Source organism: Charadrius vociferus, unplaced genomic scaffold (genome assembly GCF_000708025.1).
Source record: "Charadrius vociferus isolate BGI_N301 unplaced genomic scaffold, ASM70802v2 scaffold12, whole genome shotgun sequence".
Taxonomy (NCBI): Eukaryota; Metazoa; Chordata; class Aves; order Charadriiformes; family Charadriidae; genus Charadrius; species Charadrius vociferus.
Window position 1 is genome coordinate 909,031 of NW_009647422.1, and position 25,427 is coordinate 934,457.

General features: G+C 40.6%; 1 protein-coding gene across 1 annotated transcript; it reads right to left on the minus strand.

Moving 5' to 3' along the window:
- Positions 1-4,945: 4,945 nt before the first annotated feature.
- Positions 4,946-22,394, minus strand: SEC22C (SEC22 vesicle trafficking protein homolog C (S. cerevisiae)). Its single transcript, XM_009880490.1, has 8 exons — positions 22,314-22,394; positions 19,637-19,734; positions 18,277-18,486; positions 15,896-16,059; positions 12,962-13,144; positions 7,831-7,949; positions 7,145-7,210; positions 4,946-5,528 (listed from the first exon to the last, which is right to left on the minus strand). Exons 3-8 carry the CDS (start codon positions 18,456-18,458, stop codon positions 5,328-5,330), a joined length of 915 nt encoding a protein of 304 aa, XP_009878792.1. The 5' UTR covers positions 18,459-18,486; positions 19,637-19,734; positions 22,314-22,394; the 3' UTR covers positions 4,946-5,327.
- Between the last annotated feature and the right edge of the window lie 3,033 nt (positions 22,395-25,427).

Sequence of the window (25,427 nt, forward strand, 5' to 3'; positions counted from 1 at the left end):
TGCCCAGAGAGGTGGGGGAGTCTCCCACTCTGGAGCCATTCCAAACCCGCCTGGACGCCGTCCTGTGCCACTGCTGTAGGTGACCCTGCTCTGGCAGGGGGTGGCACTGGGGGAGCTCCAGAGGGCCCTTCCAACCCTGACCAGTCTGTGATTCTGTGACACAAGTGTGGAGACAGCCAGCATCAGGAGGAGGCAACGTATTTGAAGACAGAGCTGCTCTTTTTCTTGTGACCACAATTTCCTTTCCCTCCCACCCCCAAACAGTTTTTACATGCAATTAGGTCACATTTGAAAGTCAGCACACAGCAGAAGTTGAGTTACTTTGTTTAAAATAAAAACATGTATTTCTATCACCTTAGGAGTTGTTCCTCTTCTGGCACAGGGACCCTCTGATCCTCCCACCTCCTTTTATCAGCATCTTCAAAAGAAAAAGGGAGTTATAATTGCTTTCTCCCCTCACCTTAGGAAAAAAAGGGAAAGGCTGCTGTTCTCCTCCATCGGCATCTTGAGAAGAGAGACGCTTTGAGCAATCATTTATTTACAGAACAAAAATAACATCTAGATTTCAAAGGGCAGAGCAAGTTCAGAAGAATAAGGCGCTTCTCCTCCCTCCCCCGCCGTCAGCTTTTGCTTGTTACCACCTCCTGTCTGCACAACCGACTGTTCTGCCTCTTTCCTCATTGCCAGGGCACACGCAGGCTTCTCTTTTCCTTTCGAGCATGGCCACGAGCGCTGCAGCGCCGTAACTATCTCAAACCTGCTGCTGCTGACACATCCGTGCCGCAAGCCAGCACCCGAGCAAGCTCCTAAGCTAAAAGGCCAAGTCAAGGCAGAGCGTGGGATGTATCTTTAAAGCAGAGGAATCACGCTGAAGAATTTGCAGTTCTCCCAGATACATTTTGCCTTCAACTGCCTTCTTGATAAAAAATAAGCCTTGGGAATTAGGAAAGATTTTATTTTTTTTTTTAACACATTGGAAAGCAGTGAGGGAACCTGGCCCTCTACCCATCGTGTTGTGCTTTTGCTAGGTATCATGCCTGTGGAGAAACAAGGAACAGAAAAAAGGGATGAAACCCGCATTTCCACAAGCCTGAGTTATTCCAGCTTTTTGATTTTCACCTGATTCTTTCGTTCCTGATTAGGCAGGGTGCCCTACGAGTCCTGCCATTCAAAGCATCACTCTCCCACAGCGCATTCATCAATACCTGAACCCGTCAACCCGTCACATTCAGATGGGGGGAGGGGGGAAATGCTGCATTTTCTGTCGCGTAAAGTCATTCATTTCTACAAAGCCTGATGAAGCAATGTTTCCAGAGACTTTATCAAAGGTGGTTGAAATTGGCCAAAGAAAGTCCACAAACTCTTAGCAGGGACTAACTAGTAGGACTAATTGGCCTAGTTCCATTAAGAGACTAGGCTGAAAATCTAACAGCAATCTGCAAAATCTCTATTACTCACTGCCGGGCAGCTGGAAAAGGACCTACGGGACCGTGGTACATCTTACTTCACGTAGTTCAACATTTCAAATTGCAAGTTTTGCAGGAAAAGCCTCTATAACACGGTCTCTGAAAGTAAAGAGCAAGACCGTTAAAGCTACAAAGAGATTATATCACAGCCTACTGCAATCCGTTGCTTGGAGAAGCAAGTTTCTATATACATATTTATACATACATTTATATAGTTTAACTGATGAATCAGTCACTCTTCAGTGTGTAGATGACCAAACAAAAATCCGACCTAAATCACCCTGGACAAAAAGAGCCCGTGCGCACCCAGGTAGAGTAGGGATCGGAGAGCACAGTCGCTCCAAGAAAGCCACCCTGAGCTCATAAAGATATTTCTTTCTGTAAGAGACTACACACAATCCAGCACACACTACGACAGCACTTGAAACCACTCTGATTTTGAAGCTATTTGTTAAAGAGAAGAACTGAGCTTATTCTTAAAATATTTTTGAACACTGCCACGTGAAACACTAAAGATGCATACAAAAATGAAACGACTAATCTACCTTGTTTCTGATATAATCAGCTATTTTGAAACTATAAATGAAGACAACCATTACAAAAAAAGCCATTTATTAGATATATGTACATATATACATATACATGCAAAATTATTTTATATACATTTACACAGGTTCAATTATTAATACAGTGCAAAAATGTCTAAAAAGGTACCAGCCCACCTTCTACAAACTTAACAGGTCTTTGGGAGAAAGGGAAAAAAAAAAACAACCAACAAACCACAGAAAATGATCAGCTTCATAAAGTGACTAAGCACTGCGAATCTTTAAATTAATGAAGGTTATTCTTTGCCAATTTTCTTTTGCTGAGCTGCTGGATGAGGAGAAGAGTTTCCAAAAGACTTATACTGAAAACCGACAGAATTAAGGAGATGCAATTCAAATTACATTAAACAGTTTAAAGTCGAACAAAAAGGGATGGATTCCTGTTTGGGGATTTGATTCAATACAGGCGTAATCCCACGTTATGAGTCAGATTTCATGTACTCAAACTGCAAGTCATTCCTTTTTATTAAATCTTAAAGCACTGAGATCAATGTAAACTATTCTATTCCTCTTGCTGTTTCACCAGAAGAAAAAGTTTAACTGTATAAACACCACACAGATATAGGAATCATTCCAAATACTAACATTAAAACAAAGGGGAAAAAGAAAAAAGGTACAATAAGGTCCAACTATGCATGCTCTGCCTCATCCCTGAATCACAATCCAAACCTACAAAGTGCACAGATTCTAATGCACACGTATTAATCCGTGCAGATTTCTTAGTATGGTTTACAGGTATTACAGGGAAAAAAAAAAAAAAAAAGAAAGGTTGCAAAGGGATTAAGACTAACAGGAAACCAGTTTTGCTCATTTTGTAGAAAAGATCTAGTCGCATCCTCCATCTAATCCACAAAAAATCTACACGAATGCAGCACTGAACCAACTGTTTTTGTTTGATTTTACTGAAACATTTTCAAGAAAAAGAAAATATTAAACAAAAGCTCAATTTAATCTTCACCCACTTTAATTATGTTAATTACACAAGCTATCTAAGCACCTTGTTCTACCACTCTTACTGCAGAGCTGTTGCTGACATCACCTGGCACAGGGATGTATTTGTGTTACGATGAAGCAAACGGTCAGATGCTCATGAAGCATCAGGAACGTGACAGTTTCTTCCAATCAGCTCAAAACAAGGATGAGGAATAAAAAGCAGAGAATGGTTCACTGGCCCTATGGCCCTGTTGCAAATGCTCCACGTGCCTTAAGCTGCAGCAGGCTTGCTTTATCCAAGCCTACGGAGAAACAGTAAAGCTTTTTTTTGGCCTCTAAAAGGGTAGGAGATGGGAGTTGGGTCACATCACCAAGTAAAACTGGGACTGAACAGCAGGGAAACTTAGAGCTTGTCAGTACTAAAACATCTGTGAGGTCACCTGGGTGTCTCAAGGACAGTGGTTGAATTTGGTCTTCATCTCTCCACTTACGCTCTAGCAAGAAACTGGGGTAATGACAGACAAACAACTTTAATCCACTCCCTTTTAACAGAAAAGCATTCCCTTACAGGCCACAGCTCTAGCTGTTTTCTTAACTGGCTGGCGAAAATATTCCTCCATCATTCCTACTAGAATATTCCTCACAGTTTAAAGGATTTCATTATGTTACTGTTACAGTAAATGGGCTAATATGGGATGGAGAAGAAATACCTACATTTTACTATCGGAAAAAGCTCTGCCACCAAGTCTCTTGCTGTCATAGAAACTGGTGAGGTTGTAATGGGCTGCCTATGGATGCCATTGTTGCAGTCACCTGCATCGCAGAAACGCTTCCAAGGTACAGCGCCGCAGGTTTCTGGTCTAGGAGTCCACTGATACTCATGTTTGCATCAGGAGATTTCAGGAAAATTCACTGAGATGCAAGAAAGTAATTTTGTTAAGTGTTTCTGCAAACTCAGGAAGACAACTCTGCACCGTGTTAATCTCTTTGCAACCACTAGAGGTAGAGACTATGTGAGAGGGAAATAAATCTTTGGTGAGAGATTTCTGGTGGAAGAAATGGGGCGACCAGAAAACAGTTTCCTAAGAAAAAATAAAAGAAAATCTAGGACGATATTTCCACAATAACACACCTACAGTTTTCTACATCTTCTCAGTTTGAATCCCTACAACCCTTCAAGGACAGCTGCATCAAAATGCTATGCATTTTTTTTTAACAGACAGCCTAAATTATTCATGTAAGTTCTAAAATGCCCATATGCACCTCTGTACATTACATACAAGAATACCCAGTGCAGCAGAGGTTAAGAATTTCAGCTCGTAAGTACCACATTCAAAAGTGCACACTCATAAATTCAGCTTAGTGTAAGAACTCAACATCATTAACTAAAGGTGTTTTATATAATAAAGAGAACCTGCTCTTGCTTTCCATTACTGGAAATGGCTTTCTACTCACCAGCTACACATTTTTTTTTAAAAAAGGTGAAGGAGTCAGTGGCCTGTCATAAGTAGGCTTGAAAGATTTATTATCCGTACAGACCAAGCAAACATGGAATTACCCTTATACTAAGAGTGACCTTAACCAAGGAAATAAAGGCCACTTGAGCTGAAAGATCACTTATTATATTCACTTGGTTTATTTTATGCTGCCCCAAGCATATTTGCAATTAACCAATGAGCACATACTTAACTACAATGCGCTGTTTAGCCAGGAGATATTTATAGCCTTTATGGTTTTTAAGAGAGCCACAGCCTTTTTCCTTTCCTTCCAAACCTAGACAAAGTACACTGAAGCTCATCCTAACAATTTTTCCCACCAATATTGAACTCATCTAATTATGGCAAACAACTCCTTTACTTACATTTACCAAGAATCTTAATGCTTAACAAGTTCTACAGACAAAAATGTTACCCACCACTTTATCTTCACTTTACTATACAATTTTAATATTTTCAGAAGCATTGGCAGGGCAAGACATTGACCTGCCAAACTGTTACAAAGCCAGTAAGACAAATTGCAAAATGCTGTCTAGATGGTATTAGTCAAGGAGTAAAAGCCTGTTTATGGTAAGGAGAACCTCCATCTGTTGATGACACCTGACAAGATCTACCATGCACAATTACCACTTGCAGTGTTAAATACAGCCACATTCCTCACTGTATGTTTGACATGATTACAGTATCCTACTTTATTTCAACTCGCTTTGAAAAATCCTCCCTGCATTAACCATTGTGATGAATCTTTAAAAATACTCCGAGCTATTTTTGGCCAGTTGAATACAAAAAAAAGTTGTAAAAATAGAGTAGCAAACCCAAAGTCTTCTTCATACTCCGCAGTCAGGCTGTTTCTCCATAAGTTGCCTTGTCAGTATCTGATAAGACGAAAGAGATGCCACTCCTATGTGAAAGGCTATTTGCCAGAGGTTCCGTAATCCATACAAGTAAATGTTGCATAAACAAACAGAGAAAAAGAGTACAAACGTCTTCACCTTCCTTGCCGAGCTGTAGAAGAGGTACAAGTAACACTACAAAAGGACCAGAGAGAGACAGTGTTAGCGTTAAACTACAAACATATAGACAAAGGACATAGTTGGGAACTGCTGGCCTATCCATGTCGCTTGGATGTGCCTACCATTACAATGATCACTAAGAAGCTCAAAGCTTCCCCTCAACTCCTACGTTGAAAGGTCCTCCAAGAACAGCCAGAGTGGTCCCTCAACACAGACCCTACTGGGTACGCACAGATATCAAAAGAAGTCTGTCAGCACAACTGGAGTCCCTCCTGCCTGTCTGAGCCTCGACTACGAGGAGTCCGAAAGCTGAGCCAGCTTTCAAAAACCACCGATGATTTCTACAAGACAAAGGTTTGGGGTTCTTTTTCTTTTTAAATTCAAGAGCAGGTTGAACCCACTTGCTAAGCATGGGTGAAAAGCAACAACCCTTACAGGCGAAAACTAAAAACTCACAAAGTACTGGCAGAAGAGCTACTTTTTTAACTCAGGCAGTAACAGATCATGCTTTCTCACTTAAGGTCACAGTTTCCAACTGTGCTGATGACACAAGTAGAGATAAGCATGTAGAACACACTTCACATCAGAGCTCAATTTATGCACAGGCATTTTGTGAAGATGACTGCTATAGATCAAAAGGATAAGAGAGAACTCTTCTTTATTTAGCTTCTCTAGCTTCAGGTACTAACTGGAAAAAAGCAGGTCAGAGCCCTTCTTTGTGAAGAATGACTTGCACCAAGTATTTAGATCCAAATTAATATCTCCATTGTAAAGCTGTGCCATTAGCAGAGGTGTAAGAGGGCTGAAAAACACTAAGCCATATCTATTATGATACCATAAATAGTCTCTCTGCAAGTTTAAAATACCACAGATGAATAGAAGTCTTCAGATAGTGGTCCCCAAACCATTAGCCAAATGCAATGGTACTAAGCAATGAATACACTGTAAGCATTATGTTATTCCTTCTGTCAACTAGGAACCCAACTACAGCAGCTTCCTGCCATGATAGACTAAAAATATGAAGATTTTGCAAACAACATATTGCTTTCAAGTTAAAGGTTGTGGACCACTGGTTTAGGCATTGAAGGAACCTTTCAAGAAGAACCCATTTGGACGATATAGTATTTTCGTCATTCAAACTCTTCTGCATAAGGAGGTCAGAGAAAATAATACATTAGGGGAAAAAAAAAAATCTAAGGAAGTCAGGAACCCCATTTGTCTTGAGAATTAAAAGTAGTTTTTAATGTAAATTAGAACATTTTCAATAATGTTGCTATCCTATATTTGCTTAGTCTTTCAAGGCAGTTAGGCTACAAAAGCCCATCACTAAGTCTGCCGTTGTCAGAAAGATATCGTGTCTACCCCTTTGGGAAACAAATCACCTTTGGGCTAGCGCTTATTTATCACACTCAGCCCCATTTGGCATGTCAAAACAGAAACGCGCCGAAAAAGCTTGCAACTGCCATTTGCCAAGGGTCAAATTGTGCCTTTAACTGTAATCGTGCCACTTCACTGGAATACCTCAGGACATCAAAAAATCACACTATTTCTCTGCTTAGTTGAAAACTATTTTGTTTAGTGCATTATAATATAAAAACAATCAGAAAGCATTTTATTTACAGTTAACATACCTGAAAAACACACGCTAGAAAAGGTAGAAAAAAAGCTATCACATTGCCAATTCCTTCATGGTCCTCCTGTTTGGATTAAAAGAAGTGACAAACAACTATGTCAGCTACAGTTTTTAGCAAGTACTACTTGATATTTTAGAATGCTATATTTCATCAAGTACCTCTCATCCTAGTTTATGTTGATTGACTGTAACAGCGTTAAACAGTGAGATCAATATCATTGAACAAGATACTAAGAACTGAGGCTTATGCCTGCTTATTCCTGCTAAATAAAACTGTGCCACCATACAATCAGGACACTTTTTTTTTTTTCTTTTTGAAAAGTTGTTTACAGTTTCACGCTTGTTTAAAAAAATTTACACAAAAGTATCTAGAACAAAATACAAGAAGGAGGGGAGGGGGGGGGGGGGGGGGGTGGTGGAATCCAGCCAGCCTGGCAAGACTGAAATATTTCTCCAAATCTTAATCTCCCTAGAAAAGAATAAAACATGATATGCTGTGATCTACAACAAAACACATGATGTCTAGCAGGTGAGCAATCAACTGCACATTCCCTGGACAAACAAAACACTTCTTGTGGAAAGATGTGTACTCTACTGAAAAGCAGAACAGCCACCCTTAATCTGGTTACCTAAATAACTCCATCCCTTTGACTCATTTATGGGTTTCAATTCAATCAGGGTTACCTGAAATGAATACTCTGCTAGGTGAACTCCTCGAATGAGATTCAAAGCTCCACACATGATGTTCAGAACAAGTGACAGAATCCCCAGGGGGGTCACACGCTGCATTCTGTATGTAGGGACTTAAAAAAAAAAAAAAAAAAAAGAGAGATAGACATTCGTGAAAGTTAGCAATATTCCTTTGAATCTTTTAACTTGAAATGACTCAAATCAGCTTATGCAGGTTTTAAACATTTTCAAAACATTTCATGTTTGCTCCAGAGAAGACCAATTATGAATAGAAAAGACTTCTTTTTGTTGCATTACACTGTTCAGTTCTTCAGACATCTAGAAATCAGCAAGAACTCTGGAGTATTTTTTTAAACAGATTGAGCAATAGATTATTTTTTTTTCTTGAGCTATTTGGTGTTCGTGTCTTCTGTTATGGTGCACGTAGACATTTTTCAACTATTTATTACAGCAGATTAGCTCTTCACAGGTCAGTAGAAAAGCTAGGGGTTTTAAGCACCCAAAGATCTGGGAAAGAGCTTAGATTTCTGACAGCCATAAAAGCAAGACGGCAATTCATCTCTCCCTCAACTGGTAATTACATATTTCTTCCCACTGACCATTTGAGGGTTCAGTGTGATATACAGCAACTTAGTGTCAGCTGCATACTTTCCATACAGCATTTGGTGCCCTAATCAAGCACTTGCCAGAATACAAGTGCAGGAGCCAAGGACTTTGATGCTCTGCTGCTAGAATAAGTTGTTGTAGGAGTTGTCAAGATGATACTACCCAGTCACAGTGGAGAAACATCTGTCACAGAACTGCTGCTCCTACCTCTGGGGCTCTCAAGACTGACAAAACATGGTCAAAACTGGGGCCCAGGAATTAAAATGAATGCTATAGTTTTTGGACGTGAGCCACATTTTACAGCACATCACAATTCCCTTTCTCCCAACCTGCCCACGTTTCCCAGGTAGCGAATCACCCATCTCCTCCCTTTCTCACCTTCTCCACTACTCCTACTTAACACCCACACCCCCAAATACCATTTCTTCAGGATGATCTAATTGATACACACCTAATTAAGGTCAAAGCAATTATAATAAATGTGTCTTTAACTTTGGAATCTGCCGCTTCTAATTCAAGGGTTTGGTTGTCCAAAAGCTCACCCATTTTTTTTCCCCTAGCTATACTAGCTAGCCCCACAACAGGTACCACACCTAGATACTCACCTACATTTCATCCCTGCCCCTGGATTGACTGTATGTTGACAGTAGATGTTATGCAGTAGTATGTTATGTTGACAGTAGAACACTGTCAGCATAACCGTAAGAAGGGTAATTTGCAGCTCAGATACCAAATCCAGATTCTGTCCTGCACCAACATCCATAAGAACACAGGAGAAAACAAATGAGCCCTCAAGAAGTCTCCCCAGCTCTCAGGACCTTCTGCCTCCTGTCCAGATGTAGCCAGCTCCTGATTACTGTAGATAAACTAAGTAACACAGCAGACACCATCTCTGGCTTCATTGCAGCGACAGATGAAACACTGTGACAGCTTAAATATTGCAGCACTGCATGGTTTAAGATAGGAAAACACTTGTGTCTTCTCTTTCAAGAGAGATTTTGATAGATGGATGTAAAAAAAGTTTGGTGTCAAATTAATGTAGGGATATAAAGTTATCTTTTATAAGTGTCTGTGTAATTGATTTGTCTGGCATGTATTCATACATCCATAATTTAATCTCCAAAGCGGTTGCAAAAGGAACTGTATTCATTCCCTTTGATATATGTCACATTATGTAGCCATTACTGTATATTGTTGTCATACACATGTTCATGTAAATAAATGGTGCAAGTAACCCTATCATTCAAAGGCAATTTTGCTTTTTTGCTATGCAGTGAAATTTAGGGTGCAAACAGCGCACTGAACAGAAGCTGTACTAGCATGTTTGTTGATTCACTGACGTGAGTATTCAGCTTCCTATTATTTTTGATAAATTAAGTAATGTTCAGCTATGTACCTCCCCCTCATAGAAATTTCCTAATAAAGATTACTGTTTCTTCTTGCTCAGTTTCTAAGTTTTACTTCAGAGGCAGACAGTGTCTCCCAAACAAAGAAAAATTATCAAGAACAAGTGTCATTCGTTGTACAGGATCTTGTAAACTATACACGTCAAGAATTTCCAGTCCCCAGGGAATAACAGTGCAAGTCTCAATATATTGCTTCCGCAGGTATGGAATATTATGTAAAAGTTACACCCTTTTTGTCTAGTAGGATAAAAAGAATTGCTATGACAGATGCAGATTGCAATATTCAGTTGCTCAGAGTTCAGTCTGTGAAAACTGATCTTTAAATTGTTTGCTGTGGAGCTTTATTTCTGCTATATCATTCTGAGGTTTAATTCCCAAACTGAAATTGCACAGAAGAAGACAGACAGGTACCACCAGGAAAAAATTATTACACTTCCTTGTGTGAATTCAATCGTATTTTTCTAAACAGTTTCATACTAGAACTTCTTATTGCATTAAATAAGGGAACAAGAGAGTACAAGCACTCTTAGTCCAAGACAGTACAACTTTGCACAAACACAATTAAATTGGGATTCAACCTGATTTGACTCCTCAAGTAGAAAAGTTGTACACTTCAGAGTACAAGAACCACACAGAAGATGTTCTGGGCACTGTGGATTATCTAGCACCCAGGAAAAATGCATCTCCAGGTTTGAACATGTACAGAACAATTCTGTGAAAACACCCTCACGCAATGAAGAAATTGAAACTTCTGCCTAGAAAAGATTTTCTGAGCAGAGGCCTCTGGCTATTTAACTGGACACTGACACGAATGCCCGTATCACGCTCCATTCTGTCTCTTCAAGGCATAGCACAACAAGGGTTTGACAATGAGTCATATACTCAAAGCTCCAGATAAAGACAGCACAAGGGGTGGAAAACGAAATCAGATTCAAACATTTTAAAATAAAATACGAGCACACAAAAGACAGAGATGTGAGACATCTTCAAAAAACACCTTAAAAAGGACTCTGTGAAGGACTCCCTGTGTGCCTACAAAAGACTAGGAACATTCATCAAGGGGAGCACAATGCTGCATAATTTAACAGCATGCTTACGAGACGAATAGCACAAGTTGTTCTACTTCATAGAGCCAGTTCTGATGTGAAAACTCTCCCTCTTCACAGAAAGCTACTTACACTTCACATTTCTTCTGTATACACACCCCACTGTCCTCCCGAACTTTATGAGCTGTGTGTGTCTCAAGCCACAAGGTGAGCCTTTTGCAACAACAGCTGAGGTTGTGTAGATGTTGATCAAGGATACAATGCTAGTGTCTTTCTAGCAAGAACTGGGTTGAGTTAACAAAAGAATGAACAAACAGAAGAAAGAATAAAAAATAAAAAAGGGGGGGAAAAAAAAGCTCTTGTTCCTATATATATATACACACTAACAAGGACAAAACTGCCCTGACTTTTCAGACGCCTTCTCCTTTCACACTAAAATGAAAAGCCAGGGGATGTGATCACACAGCTCAAATGAAGACAGGAACCAGCTACAACCACATAAGGAGACTGATGTTTTGATCAATCCATTGATTGATCTATCTTCACTATAGAATGTAGATACAATTAAATTCCGGTCTCCTGCAACACTCACACTTCAACATATGCTCAAGAAGTCTGCTGTATAGTAGAGCCATAATATCAGTAACATTAATAGGGGAACAATCACTATCCACACAGCTAAACTTAGAGCAGCAAAGTCGGATACAGCTGGTAGGCAATGATGAGAGGAGCGCGACACAAGCCAGGAAAGCTGACTCCAGCTGAGGGAAACAGATGATCATAAACACGATCCTTAAAATAAAGGCAGAGCAATCTGTAAGAGTATTTGGGTTAGATCAGAGAGAACAGCCAGAAATACAAAGCCAGATGGAAAATAAAAGAAAGCAATTAAGAATATGGAGGAACTGAAAATGCATTTGTGATCTGTGGACACAAACCAGCTTGCAAATGTTTACCGGCACTGAAACTGTTCACACTAGCGCAAAGAATTTCTAATCCCTGTCACATCATGAAAATATTTAACCTTCAAGAACAGCTCTGAGGAGCACTCACAAATCTGACTGGCAAATAAAATGTTTTCAGTTCTACTTTTTCTTCCTCATGGCCACTGCCCATCTATATTTTAACTTAAAATACCTATGTCACATTAGATTCCAGGTCATCTATCTGAAAAAATAAGACTGAGCAACTGGAACTTCATTTTATTAGTGGTTCAGAAGCCAAGAACAACAACAAAAAAAAAAAAAAAGAGGAAATACAAGCTCATGACACTCCAGCTGCATTTAAACCGCCATGTTAATAGGATTAAAAGCATTTCATTTTGTAGAGGAAGTAGGCAGGACTTTGACTATGCAATCAAAACACAAATAAAAAGATACCAATTTTACAATAAGTAAGCAGAGGTTGGTACTTCTAGAAGCAGGCAAAATGTCAGCATTCATTACAAAAAAGACCTGTGGTCAAGCCTCTACAGGTCGTTTATACAGATATACATATCGTCTTCCAGAATTTTAGTCCAATGCATTACGTTTTAAAGAATAAGGAAAAAGGAAAAAGCAAAGAGGGAAGAACAATCCATGATGGACAGTCTGGGAATGAGTTTTAGCCTCAGCTCATATTCTTCTCATCTTTTCTTTCCTCAAGGCTGAAGTAACTCATCGAGACTGTAATTACGTATCTTCTATTAGAGCTTGCAACAAGCAATGAATTAGTGGAGCTCCTTTTGTTATAGAAAATTTAACAAGCAACTACTTCAAAAGTGGGAGAATTAATTTAACATGGAAAATGCCAAGTCCAGTTACAATCAATTGTCCATATAGAACAGCTGACCTAAGGCTGGAAAAGAGACACCACCCTGAGTCTTTAAAGGCTCTGAAGAATACCTGCTATAACCTTAAGACCATATGCTGTTTACTATGAAAGAAAGGCAGTCTTTTTTCTTGGATTTCATACAAGTTATATATATTTCTCAGTGCAAAAGGAATCGCTGCTGGTACATGATTTTTCTGTCGTTTGCAAAGTTAGGTTCAGGAAGTCTACTGTCACCTGTGCGTAGTAGTAACTTACCAACCTCCACATGAACGCCTGCGTGCCCACCATTAGTCATCCCGTTCATCAGCTCTGTATCCTCTAGTTTCAGCTGAACCGGGGGCTGGAACTTCAGCTCCTCCTCAATCTTCTCCCAGTCGGCCTTCATTTGAGAGCGACTTGCACAGTTAAAATGGCATTTCAATTTCTGAATAACGTTATCTAAAACAATATAAAAAAACATGCTTCGATTAGCTCTGCAAAAGTTAAGTGCATTAGGTAATTATTAATCAAATCATGGCATTCTTTTTTGATTGTTTTTCATGTCTTCCTTCATTTCTTTTCTTATTCGTTTCAGGTATAAAATTCCACCGTTGTTTAGGGAACAGAAATACCTCTCCTTGTATTTTGTATCACACCCACTCCCTTCTGAGTAAATCTCAACATCCTGGCTGCCAGTGGACCAAAAAAAAGCTTTCATATTGCAGGGTAGATGCAACACTTATCTTAAACTACCCATGCACTACCATGAGAAGCAGTTCCACATTGTTTTAACAATGTCAAGGATTAGGTTTTCTCCAGTCCAGAGATAAATTAATTTAACCTATATTTGAGTCATGTAGCAACTCTGACTGGCAGAGGCAATTCCAGAGTGATTCCACCAACGTCCAAGCCACAGATCTACATACAGATCACCCTGCTTCATCTCTCACACTTTAAATTTAATACCATTTGCAAACAAACCCCTTTCCACAAACGTGGCTGCTGGTTTGACAGGAGTTGTGCTGCGACTAAGTAGAGAACTTGTTCGAGTACGAATTGCTCACACCTCCAGAGCTGAAGTACCTCACGGGGGATAGTGCTACTCGCTATTTAATTGTGCAAAGATATTGGCAAATTCAGCTATTTCAAATGCTTAGGGAATGCTGAAACATTTATGTTGCTAAGATATCCTAGAAGTAAAATCCATATCCTTAAGATACTGTTACGCTAGAAGACTTGCATAGGTTGACCACAGCTACTACTAGATATGATACATAGGTAATAGCTTAAGCATGAGTTTTGAGATGACACAGAAGGGCTCATGTTGTGCTAGAATACACAGTGTCATAAGCATTCCTCAGTGAAAAATCCTGTATTTTACCTTAAATCAGCCTGCTTAAGTCAGCCTTCAGTTATGCCATCCAGAGGGACCTGGACAGGCTGGAGAGGTGGGCCAAAGCCAACCTCATGAAGTTCAACAAGACCAAGTACAAGGTCCTACGTGTGGGACGGGGCAATCCCAAGCACAAATACAGGCTCGGCGGGTAATGGCTGGAGAGCTGCCCCAAGGAGAAGGACCTGGGTGTGCTGACTGACAAGAAGCTCAACATGAGCCAGCAATGTGCGATCGCAACCCAGAAGGCCAACCGTATCCTGGGCTGCATCAGAAGAAGTGTGGCCAGCAGGTGAAAGGAGGTGAATCTGCCCCTCTACTCCACTCTTGTGAGACCCCACCTGGGGTACTGCATCCAGCTCTGGAGACCCCAACACAAGAAGGACAGGGACCCACTGGAGCGGGTCCAGAGGAGAGCCACGAGGATGATCCGAGGGCTGGAGCACCTCTCCTATGAGGAGAGGCTGAGAGAGTTGGGGCTATTCAGCCTGGAGAAGAGAAGGCTCCAGGGAGACCTTATTGCGGCCTTCCAGTACCTAAAGAGGGCCTACAGGAGAGCTGGGGAAGGGCTTTTTACTAGGGCATGTAGTGATAGAACGAGGGGGAATGGCTTCAAACTGGAAGAGGGCAGGTTTAGATTAAACATTAGGAAGACATTTTTCACTCTGAGGGTGGTGAGGCACTGAAACAGGTTGCCCAGAGAGGTTGTTGAGACCCCATCCCTGGAGGTGTTCAAGGCCAGGCTGGACGTGGCCTTGGACAACCTGGTCTAGTGGGGAGGTGTCCATGCCTATGGCAGGGGGGGTGGAACTCAATGATCTTCAAGGTCCTTTTCACCCTAAACCATTCTATGATTCTATGCTTTTATTATCTGTAACTACCAGGCAAAAGGCTAAGATCTTATGCATCAACCGCATCTTAGTTCCAAACACAGGAAAAAAAAACCAACAAAAACAAACACCCACATAGCAACATTAGGTAGATTCAGTAACAAAACACAGTATGATATTAAAAATGAGGACAAAAAAATGCTTTTTTTTTTTCTTTAAAAAGAACATTATGCAATTAAAAGAGGCTAGAAATTCCCAAATTCCTATTCAAGTTAGGAGTAATTTGGATCTCAGCATAAAATTATATCATGCCTGGAACGCGCCCTGCAAGGAATTCGCCCCAAATACAACATGGCTGTATAACATGCTTCCTTGTGGATTTCTCAGTCTTTTCAGTATGAACTTGACACTATTATCAAAATCTGGATAGAAGCGTGCTAACTCACTGCAATACCTTATCCTTTCCCAGAACACAGTTTCTCCCTGCAAGGGAATTGTGTTTTTCAAAGGTGTGAGGTTCAGTGGAGCAGCTGCTACTTAGCAAAAAAAGCATTTATTTCAGGTTAGAAAAGAAGCACTAGACATGATTATGAAGTATTATATGAATCTAAGTCATGCCAGAGGTAAAGCTGCCCATAATAATCTATTCTGTCTTCCTTCTTCCCTATACCTATCTGCCTCCCCTTGTCAGATTCTTTTTTTTTTTAAATTGAGATAGAAAATGTTTGAGAGGTGGATTTCTTTTTCTTCTGTGCTTGTTTATTAATCACCACAGCATTTCGTTCATCTATTACAGGGGCACTCAAGAACTGCAAAACCAATAATCTGATTGTTCAATGCAGTTACAAGATCTCCCCCACCTCCCAAATGTGCAAGCCAAGGAAGACACACAGATTCATTTTTACAATCAGGCTTTGGCCAGGATACGTTGTTTAACATCATAAAAGTAGCAAAGAATTCTTACAATTATAGAACAAAGTTACAAACCAAATTCAAGAAAAGCATAGGGTCTGGTAGCTAAACTGACGCTTGTTGTATCGTAGGAAGAAGCAAATTCCCACTGAAGCTCTTCCAGGAAGCAAAACGCCATGATGGTTGAGTAATTGCTGGAACAGATTGCCATGCAGGCAATATCCCCAGAAGAAAGAAAACTGAAATAGAAAAAAAAAAAAAAAGTAACATCAACATAAAAAGGTAAAAGAGTCATGCTGAAAATGAGAAGTAAACTGTGCTTTCTGTCCAAACAAAATGCACAGACTGCACTGAAAGAGTGGACTGCAAAAAATGTATTGTTCGCACTGCTGTAATAGTCCTGCAGCCCCTGTAGCTCTAACGCTTATTCTTAACTCACGGAGTACGCCTTCGCATACTAAAGATCACAATACAGACTTTATGAAATTGCTACATCAGTAAAAATTGAGGATGTTATTTTCCCTGGCTGACTTTAAATCATGTTACTAAGAAAAGAGATGGCCAGAAAACATCACAGACAGGAAGATTTCGAAAGAAAGCAGTGGCTTTCCACAAACAAAATTAAAACCAACCAAGCTTGTGCACAGGAAGCAAGCAGATGTTTTCCTTGCTCCCCTTGAATATGACAACTTCATATTAACAGCAAGAGATACTTGTTAGATTGCACAAACCAATATATTCAAACACTGTTACTGCTAAGTCATCTGTAACAAATAAAGATGAATTCGTATCAGAAACAGCACAATAAAAACTCTACTCCAAAAGGGTTCCTCTAACACTGAAGCCATATTTATGCAGAAGTTTCCACTTACAGATGGTGCAAAAACCTTCTAGGGAACCTAACAGGGGATTCATCTGACCAAAACGTAGGCGTGTACTTAAGGCTGAAGTAAGTCACTCTCGACTGGGCTTCATTAAAGAAGATGGATGGGAGTCAGGGCACCCAGTTCAGACGTCAGCACTTATTATGTAGATAGCTAAACTTCCGCAAACCCCACCATAATTACGGATTTGTAATTATCTCTGAAAGAAGAATGAGGAAATCTTCCCTTATAGATTAACCATTTATTAGCAATATTTCAGTATAAAACCAAAGTTTTGAAGATGAACAATTACTCTCTCTCTGTATTTTCCCTCTTTTCTACTATTTATATATTTCACCCCTGTCATACAGAAATACTTGCATTTTCTATTTTATCACATTTTTATTTATTCATTGCACTATGTACTTGGGATTTATGGTTTTGATTAGCTCCGTCACAGCCTAGTTACACTGGGTATGTCCCCTAAATTCCTTTCGTCCCCAGCTCACAGCTGAGGATCAACACCATGCCTACATAAAACTGACTTTCCCAGTTGTCAATAATTTATAGCCTTTTTGCCGCGGATCTGTTTGCACTCTTCTCATTTCAGAGCCAGATGCATAGCTACTTCTGTAGAGACTACAGAAGATTAAAAGCAGCAGAAAATGTTAGCATTAACGGGCACAAGTTCACTCTGAGGGAAAAGGAATTAAAATGCAAATCTCTGCTTTTCCAATCGATTCAGTGTAAGTTCATGTATCTTCCTTCTCCAATCACTCCCTCAAAAAGGATACTTAGTTTTAGCTCAGGGTCACTTTAAAGTTTTCTTACATTTGCTAACCAGAAATGCAATCACAAGCTAAAACTCATCTTCAGAACTGAATTAAAATCAATAGTAAATGAAAATTCTCATCTCTGAATGAAACCTTAATTCCTTAAAATGAAGACTAGCAGATCATTCTCCAATAAATAAAAGCAAAGATTTGTAATTTCTCCATACCGGCTACTGTCAGTATGCATCAGGCCTCCTCAAGACACACACACACACCAGCCAGAGCTTGTAGAGACTTGAACCCTGCTGGTATTCAGAAAATGGAGTGGGCAGCACAGAAGAGGGAGTCAGGGCAGTTCTGTGCAAGCCAGAATCAGAACTGTAGGGGTCTGAAAGAATGCATCAGAAAGACCTGACAGTCACTGAAGAAAAGGGTTTGGGGTTTAAACTAAACTAAGTAATTTCTAGGCACTAGAATGCCATCTTAGAAGGTATTTGTAGAAGTCCGAGATACCCCGATTGCTACTACTAACACAAACTGCCCATCCAGAAGAAAGCATTTGCTACAAAAAAACGACAACTAAAATAAGCAATTCTTAACATTGGCTTACTAAACTGAGTAGGAGTTGTGTGGCTGTGGTGCTGAGAAATAAGGTTTCAAAATACTTCTCGAAGGTTACAACCTAGATATCCACGGTAGGATTTTAGATTGGAGTGAGGCACCATAGAATATACCCAACCCTTAAAGGTCAACTAATCCCCAGGACAACCATTTCGAAAATTAAAGTAGAAAAAACAAACAAAAAAAAGCAGGGACTTACTGAATGCTAAGGTCACGTCCTTTTGCCGTGCCTCGACTTGGATACTGCGCCAGAATTGAGGATAATGCCTTTAATCTCTTTCTGCATTCCAGAAAGTCCTGGTTGAAATGAAAATCTGTGGAGGCTGAGAGGGGAAGTCCATCCCTCACCCGCACCACACAGGCAAAGAAGATCATGGACATTCTCCACTGGAGTACTCATGAGGACAACCTGAAAATTAAATATTAAATTAGATTAATGGCACGTTAATGGATGTGATATTAGTTACTTACAATCCAATATGCTAGCCAGAAATAGAATCATAGAATTGCTGAGGTTGGAAGGAACCTTTAAGATCATCAAGTCCAACCATTAACCTACCCTGACAAAACCACTTCTAAACCATGTCCCCAAGTACCATTATCTACCCTTTTTTTAAACACCTCCCGGGATGGCGAGGTGTAAGTCCCTAATAAGTAAGACCCCAATAAGTCAGGGTAAGAGTTTATTCACCGCTGCTGCTGAACAGTACCTCTTATAACACCACTGTCATTGACAGGCAATCAAACTGTTCTCTAAGGTCACAGCTATAACTGTTTTTTGCCTCTCTCAAACAAAAATGTGAGGCAGGGAATTTGGCAGAGGAATTATCTACCTGAAAAATACCACTATTTGCCCTCCTTCTGCTTTACCTTAAGCATCAGAAATGCCGAGTAAAGTTCTTGAAGGTCTTCATGGAAACTGGCTACCTCCCACTGACACACTTCATCTTCACTAGTTTTGCAAATATCATAGAACCACAGAACGGTTTGGGCTGCAGGGGACCTTAAAGATCATCTAGTTCCAAACCCCCCTGCCATGGGCAGGAACACCTCTCACCAGACCAGGTTGCTCAAAGCCCCGTCCAACCTGGCCTTGAACACCTCCAGGGATGGGGCAGCCACAGATTCTCTGGGCAACCTGGGCCAGTGCCTCACCACCCTCACAGTAAAGAACTTCTTCCTGATACCTCATCTACATCTCCCCTCTTTCAGCTTAAAACTGTTACCCCTCGTCCTATCTCTATATAGGAGATATAGATGTCCCTGATAGAGTCCCTCCCCATCTTTCCTGTAGGCCCCCTTTAAGTACTGGATATACAAACAACAACAAATAACAAATAGTTGCATTAGTGTTGCAGTTATCTGATTTTCTAGCATAACACACAAATATAAAAATAAATTTTAGGCTACAGCCTGGCAGGCTCTTTTTACAGAATCAACTAGGACTAAATATAGAATAAAAGTTGCCCTCTCTTGACTTATTACTCTTTAACCCTCTCTTGACTTATTACTCTTTAACAGGTCACAATCTCCCATGAAAAGTTATTACTGGGATTTACCTGATACATTCAGAACACACAAGAGATCTGTCCTTCAGACATACCACGAGTATTCAGTGCAAGATGTTAGAAGACTAACGCAGCAGCTCACACAGTCTCTGAAAGACAACCATAAAGAACATTTCAGAAAACTAACTAATGACCTATGTGTAGATACATATTTGCAATGTAAGATCTCCCATGCAGTGGGTAAACATATTCTCGAAAGTATTTTGCCGAAAGGAAAACAAACAACTAATTTTCTTATCCAATATATCGATTCCTAGATGCATTCAAAGACACTATGAAACGCTACGCAAAATATTTCTGATGCCCCAATCACTGTTTTTAAGTTATCACAGCTTCATGTAAAAGAGCAGCTCAAATCAACAGACTTTAAGTGATTATCACAAACAAGTAAAGAAAAACAAAAAAAAGAGGAAAAAAAGGCATATACTGTGCTTCGGGCAAGCTACATAAATGAATCATTAGGAAAAAAAAAAAAAAAAAAATCACACTGTGAACTCAAACTCTTGATAGAGGGAATGACTGCTTTAAACAGCCGTGTATCAAACAACTCCTTATGACGCTCAGTTTCTTTGAAATATGTGTCTCATCATCAAGTGTTTTTTTCTGTCTAAGAAGGTACGAGCACAAAGCCTCTTCTAGTTCAGGCATTCATAAACCCTCTTGGCTGTACTGCTGCTCTAATGTCAAATACTGGTTAAGTTCTTACTGTGAGCGGCATTAGGAGAGTCTCGTCTCTGCTCCACAGGAATCATTTCCTCATAACTTGTAGGAACTCTCCCTTTGTCAAAGGTGGTTGCAATTTGCCAGCATGTTAAAGCAACTAACAATTGTCAGAGGAATTGACAGAAAGCACAATTGCACATAGCTTGTTTCCTTAGAAAAGGAAATTAAAACTACAGAAGAGTACACATCACTTGAAAAGTGTTATTTTGAACTTTTAAAATGGAGATTAAAGAAGAATTAGATGTTAATTTTTTCACTATCCCTCTCTCAGTTCTTCTCCAGTAGTCATTTGAGTTGTAAAATGAAACTAAGCTCACTAACTTCATTTCAACATCAAAAAGAATTTCAACAATAATCAAGATTATTACACATCAACTTGAAACATCACATAAATCTTCAACATGTTGTGCTAGTGGCCATGAAAGAAACAGTGCAGAAAGCTGCTTAGACTTTAACATAAAAGTGAAATGAAAACTACAAAGAAAATTGCCAACCCAGAAATATTAACTTTAACACAGTCAACTTTCGTGTACAGTTGCTCAGAACGGCATGGTTTTATGGTCAATTGTCGGTAATGCTGATGAAGTATAACTCTAAAACATTCCACTTGACAAACACCACAGAGGCACTGAACATTCTCATTTATCTTTCAGAAATAGCCAGAAGATGACCAGGAAAATGGAAAGGCACCAAACTTAAAAACAAAGACATTTTCTAAAACGTGTCTAGCCTATGAAATTATTCAACTCACTATGCTACTAACAGTGGGAGTTTAAGATTAGAAAAAAAAAAATATATATAACATCACCTATAGTTAACCAACTGCACATATAAAGGTATACAACCTTCCAAGACATACAAACCATCATGCTTCAGGGCGTAAGGCTGTCCCTAAATAACAGCTACCCACTAGAGGGATTCTCTGTTATCCTGTAAAAGATCTGGTATCAGTCACCATCAGGCAGACTTCCAAATTAAATGCAAGACTTCACTGGAGAAATGAGTTGATGCCCCTTCCTTGCAGAACATACCTGCTCTAACGTACTATCAGACCATCACTGCTGTATTCATCCAAAATGCTTGATTTTATTTTATTTTTTTAATCTACCTGCCTGTGAATTATCAATTTTGCTGCCTAAGGAAATGAGGCTTACCGAACCAAGCTGTAAGTGTAAGCGGGATAGATATCTTACACGCCTTTTGGTCTTGTGAAAATAGGTAAATGTGTACATCCCCAACAGAGGGAAAGGCTCATGAAGTGACTCAAATCTTCACAGACAGCAGGTGAGCGCAACCTCAGGGCAAAACAACTAGAAATATGTTCACTGGTTCAGCTTCTTGCAGAGCTCCCATTTACACGGTCTAAAGGAAGGTTTGCATAGGTAACACCCTACTCCCTAAAAGAGCAAAAAGGTGTGAGATTTGAGAACAGCACCTGTAAAGACTTCTAAGGAGTTAAAAGAAAACAACCCACAAGTATTTGGTAATTCAAGGGTTTATTTGAAACATAGCACAGGCTTAGCTAAAAGAGGTGAGAGCCAACATCACCTCGGGGAAGAGGGCAAAGCCTAAAAATAAATTCATGCAACTAGTTTTTCTGTCTTCTATGTAACTCCTATCACCAACCACTATCGCTCAGACTCATCTAGCCCTCTCCTTTCCTTTTCCACATTCCCCAGCCCACCTACTCTGGCACTGCACCTCAATGAGGCTTTGGGTTTTCTTTCTCCTTTTTCACAACCTCTCGTCACTTGCACATTGGAAGGTGTTCTGTGCCTGCGGCAAATAACAGTTAACATGCCACCTCCCTTGACAGTTTAATTACTTGCAAGCCAATTTTGCCACGTCACCTGTAACGAACACATACTGTCACAACTGACTGGACTGATCAAGGTGTGCACATAACCAAGTGAATTTATGATCATACTATTTCAGATCGACCTACCCTTTCCCCCTCCAGTCTCCATCTATTTGCATATGATTAGCAGCCCAAAGTATCTGCAACGGACTTTACGTGGCAAGCCTTTGAACTCAGGTCCCGAACTTTGACAATATACTTGTGTCTTATGATTAAGCAGATATCAAATCTTGCCGTATTTAGAATTAATAACATGTCAGCCCAGCTATTTTACTGGCACAAAGCAGACAAAGCCTTGAGAAATATTTTAAGCATTTGTTTCAGAAGAACAAGTTATAATTTATGACTGAAGTAAACAAAGCTTGTTTTTTTTATTATTTGAAGCACCTGTACATCTAACAACACTTCAGAAGAAAACTGTTTAGTGTAAGACTCACAGAAACAGTACATATTTACCAGTCTTATAACAAACAAGACTCTTCAGGGCATTCCCACAGGAGGCATCTAAGCAGTTATCAGAAGAACAGTTCCTCCATCCCTCACTCCCTAAGCAGCAGCCAACTCTCTCCAGTAACTACACAGGGATTATTAAGGCAGCCTTAATCAGACCTCTTACACTTTACTACACTGTTACGCAAGCTCCTTCAAATAAGAAGATTAGACCCAATTCACAAGCACCACACTTCTCCAAAGGCTAGACAAACTCCTACCTTATTGTCTGTACTTAGAAAACAATCTACTCAAAACGCTATGAAAGCCAATGCAAACCCAGACACAGGTCATGGAGGGAAATATTTTAAAAATACTGTTCTTCAAGAAATTACTTTATCTAACCATCAAGGCTAACCATCTAACTACCACAGGCTGAGAGAGTCGGGGTTGTTCAGCCTGGAGAAGAGAAGGCCTTCCAGTACCTAAAGGGGCCTAGGAGGAGAGCTGGGGAAGGACTTTTTACAAGGGCATGTAGTATAGGACAAGGGGGAATGGCTTCAAACTGGAAGAAGGGAGATTTAGATTATATATCAGGAAGAAATTTTTCACTTTGAGGGTGGTGAGACACTGGCGCAGGTTGCCCAGAGAAGCTGTGGAAGCTCCATCCCTGGAGGTATTCAAGGCCAGGTTGGATGGGGCTTTGAGCAACCTGGGCTGGTGGGAGGTGTCCCTGCCCACGGCAGGGGGGTGGAACTGGATGACCTTTAAGGTCCCTTCCAACCCAAACCATTCTATGATCAAAGGCTGAAGTTTCCTTCTAAGAACGGTGTAACACTAACAAGGAATGTCATGTTACCAGGATCTCTCTCAAGCATTTGTCTTCTCTCGCTGTTCACAGTCACATCTCCCTTCTTTCTAGAGGTGGCACATAGGACAGTTTCACAGGCAACAACATCCCACTATTATATCAAGTTCTGATCTTCCTACTGAAGGAAGAGTAGAAAGCTTTAGTGAACGTTGCCATAGTCCAGGAGGCTCCTGAAGCAGCCTGTGAAGCTTTTTGGACGCATGATAGCTTGATATATGATCATAACTATTGCATCTAACTCATCTTTCCTCAGGTGGGTAAGTTTCAGAGGAAGTCAAAGACAGATACAGGTGGGATGCCAGAATACAAAAGAGATTTAGGTTGACTCAATCAAACACAAAGCATTTAATAGAGCTGCAGCTCAAGTACTGGTTTCAGTCTCAGCCAACGAGAAGAGAAAAGGAATTGAGACATGGTTTACAAGGGAGGGTTACTACTTCTCTGCAGGATCACAAGGTGTTTTTTATCCTCTTCTCACATATATAAAAAAAGCAAATCTGAAATGCTGTTAAATTTCTCATCTTCTAAGACTGCAGTAGCTGTATCCATCTGCTTCCTCCCAACTACTCTCCCTCAATGCTCGCAGCAGTGCTGACCAAGCTACTACTATCACAGACCTACAGCGCGAGAGCCACTCTCCAGATTTAGCAGTGAATAAAAACAATTTGAAAGCACGATGCTATCTCAACTTTTAAAACAGGATGTGTGGATATCAAAAGCCTACCGGCCTCATCCTTATCCCCAAAGGGAAGCACGTAGAAAACCCTCACCATCACAAATCTCCTGTCTACACATACTCCTATGAATTACCACAACCAACCCGTGTTACACAAAACTCAAACCCCAACATTCAGCTCCCCCATCAACTGCACTACCCCAATGGACAGTCCTCCCTATCCTTGCCCAAACCACACCCTAACAATTCTGTAAGGCTCTGAAGTCCTCCCCCTCTCTCAGAATCATCAGCCACCTTATCAGCTCCTGAATATGCACCCACCCCCACCAACCTCTACCCTGAAGCCTCCTAAAGCCCACCAGCTCATCTCCATACCTTCCCCAGCCCACATAATTAATGACCCTTCCTGTAGCCATCCTGTTCCACTCACCATATTACACTTGCCTAACCTCTACTGACCTCTCGTCTCTCTGACATTAAGTGTGCCAAAAAGCACCCATCCCCCCCACTCTTCAATAAACCCAGACACCCTAAAAGCCACCCCCTTCATCAGTGCACTCTTTTGTACTGACAAGTCTTCCCATACACCCTCAACCACCCTAGACACCCCTAAGTCTTACTGCTATTGCACAGGTCCCAAATCCTCACATAGAATCATTTAGGTTGAAAGAGACATTTAAGATCATCAAACTCAATCACTAACTTAACACTGCCAAGTCCACCACTAAACCATGCCCCTCAGCACCACATATAGCCATCTTTTAAATACCTCCAGGGGCGGCAACTCCACCACTTCCCTGGGCAGCCTGTTCCAATGCCTGACAACCCCTTCAGTGAAGAACTTTTTCCTAATATCCAGTCTAAACCTCCCCTGGTGCAACTTGAGGCTGTTTTCTCTTGTCCTACTGCCTGTTACTTGGGAGAAGAGACAGACACATTATTCCAACTCACCTCAAGACAACCCCAGTGCAACCCAGGCCCTGCTCAAAGTCCCAAGTCCTCCTCCCCTTCAAGCACTCCAAGGAACCCCCAAGTCCTACATCCATACAACAGGATCCCCACCCCAACACACACCCCACCCCTGCTCACCCCATCCCCACATCTCCACTCAAGACCCCAACTCCCCTCGTCCCCTGCCCACACACCCCCTCAAGCACCCCAGACCTTAATTCCCTGCCAGAAGACCTCACACCCTCACATTACCCCTGCTCACCCCAGCCTCCCC

Excerpts from the sequence above, each read along its gene's own strand:
- SEC22C (XM_009880490.1), bottom strand. The coding sequence starts at position 18,458 with ATGTCCATGATCTTCTTTGCCTGTGTGGTGCGGGTGAGGGATGGACTT. Across the intron at positions 7,950-12,961 it reads AGGCGTTCATGTGGAGGTTG|TCCCTACATACAGAATGCAG; the intron begins GTAAGTTACTAC and ends TTTTTTTTTAAG. Across the intron at positions 5,529-7,144 it reads TTCTAGCGTGTGTTTTTCAG|TGTTACTTGTACCTCTTCTA; the intron begins GTATGTTAACTG and ends GTCCTTTTGTAG.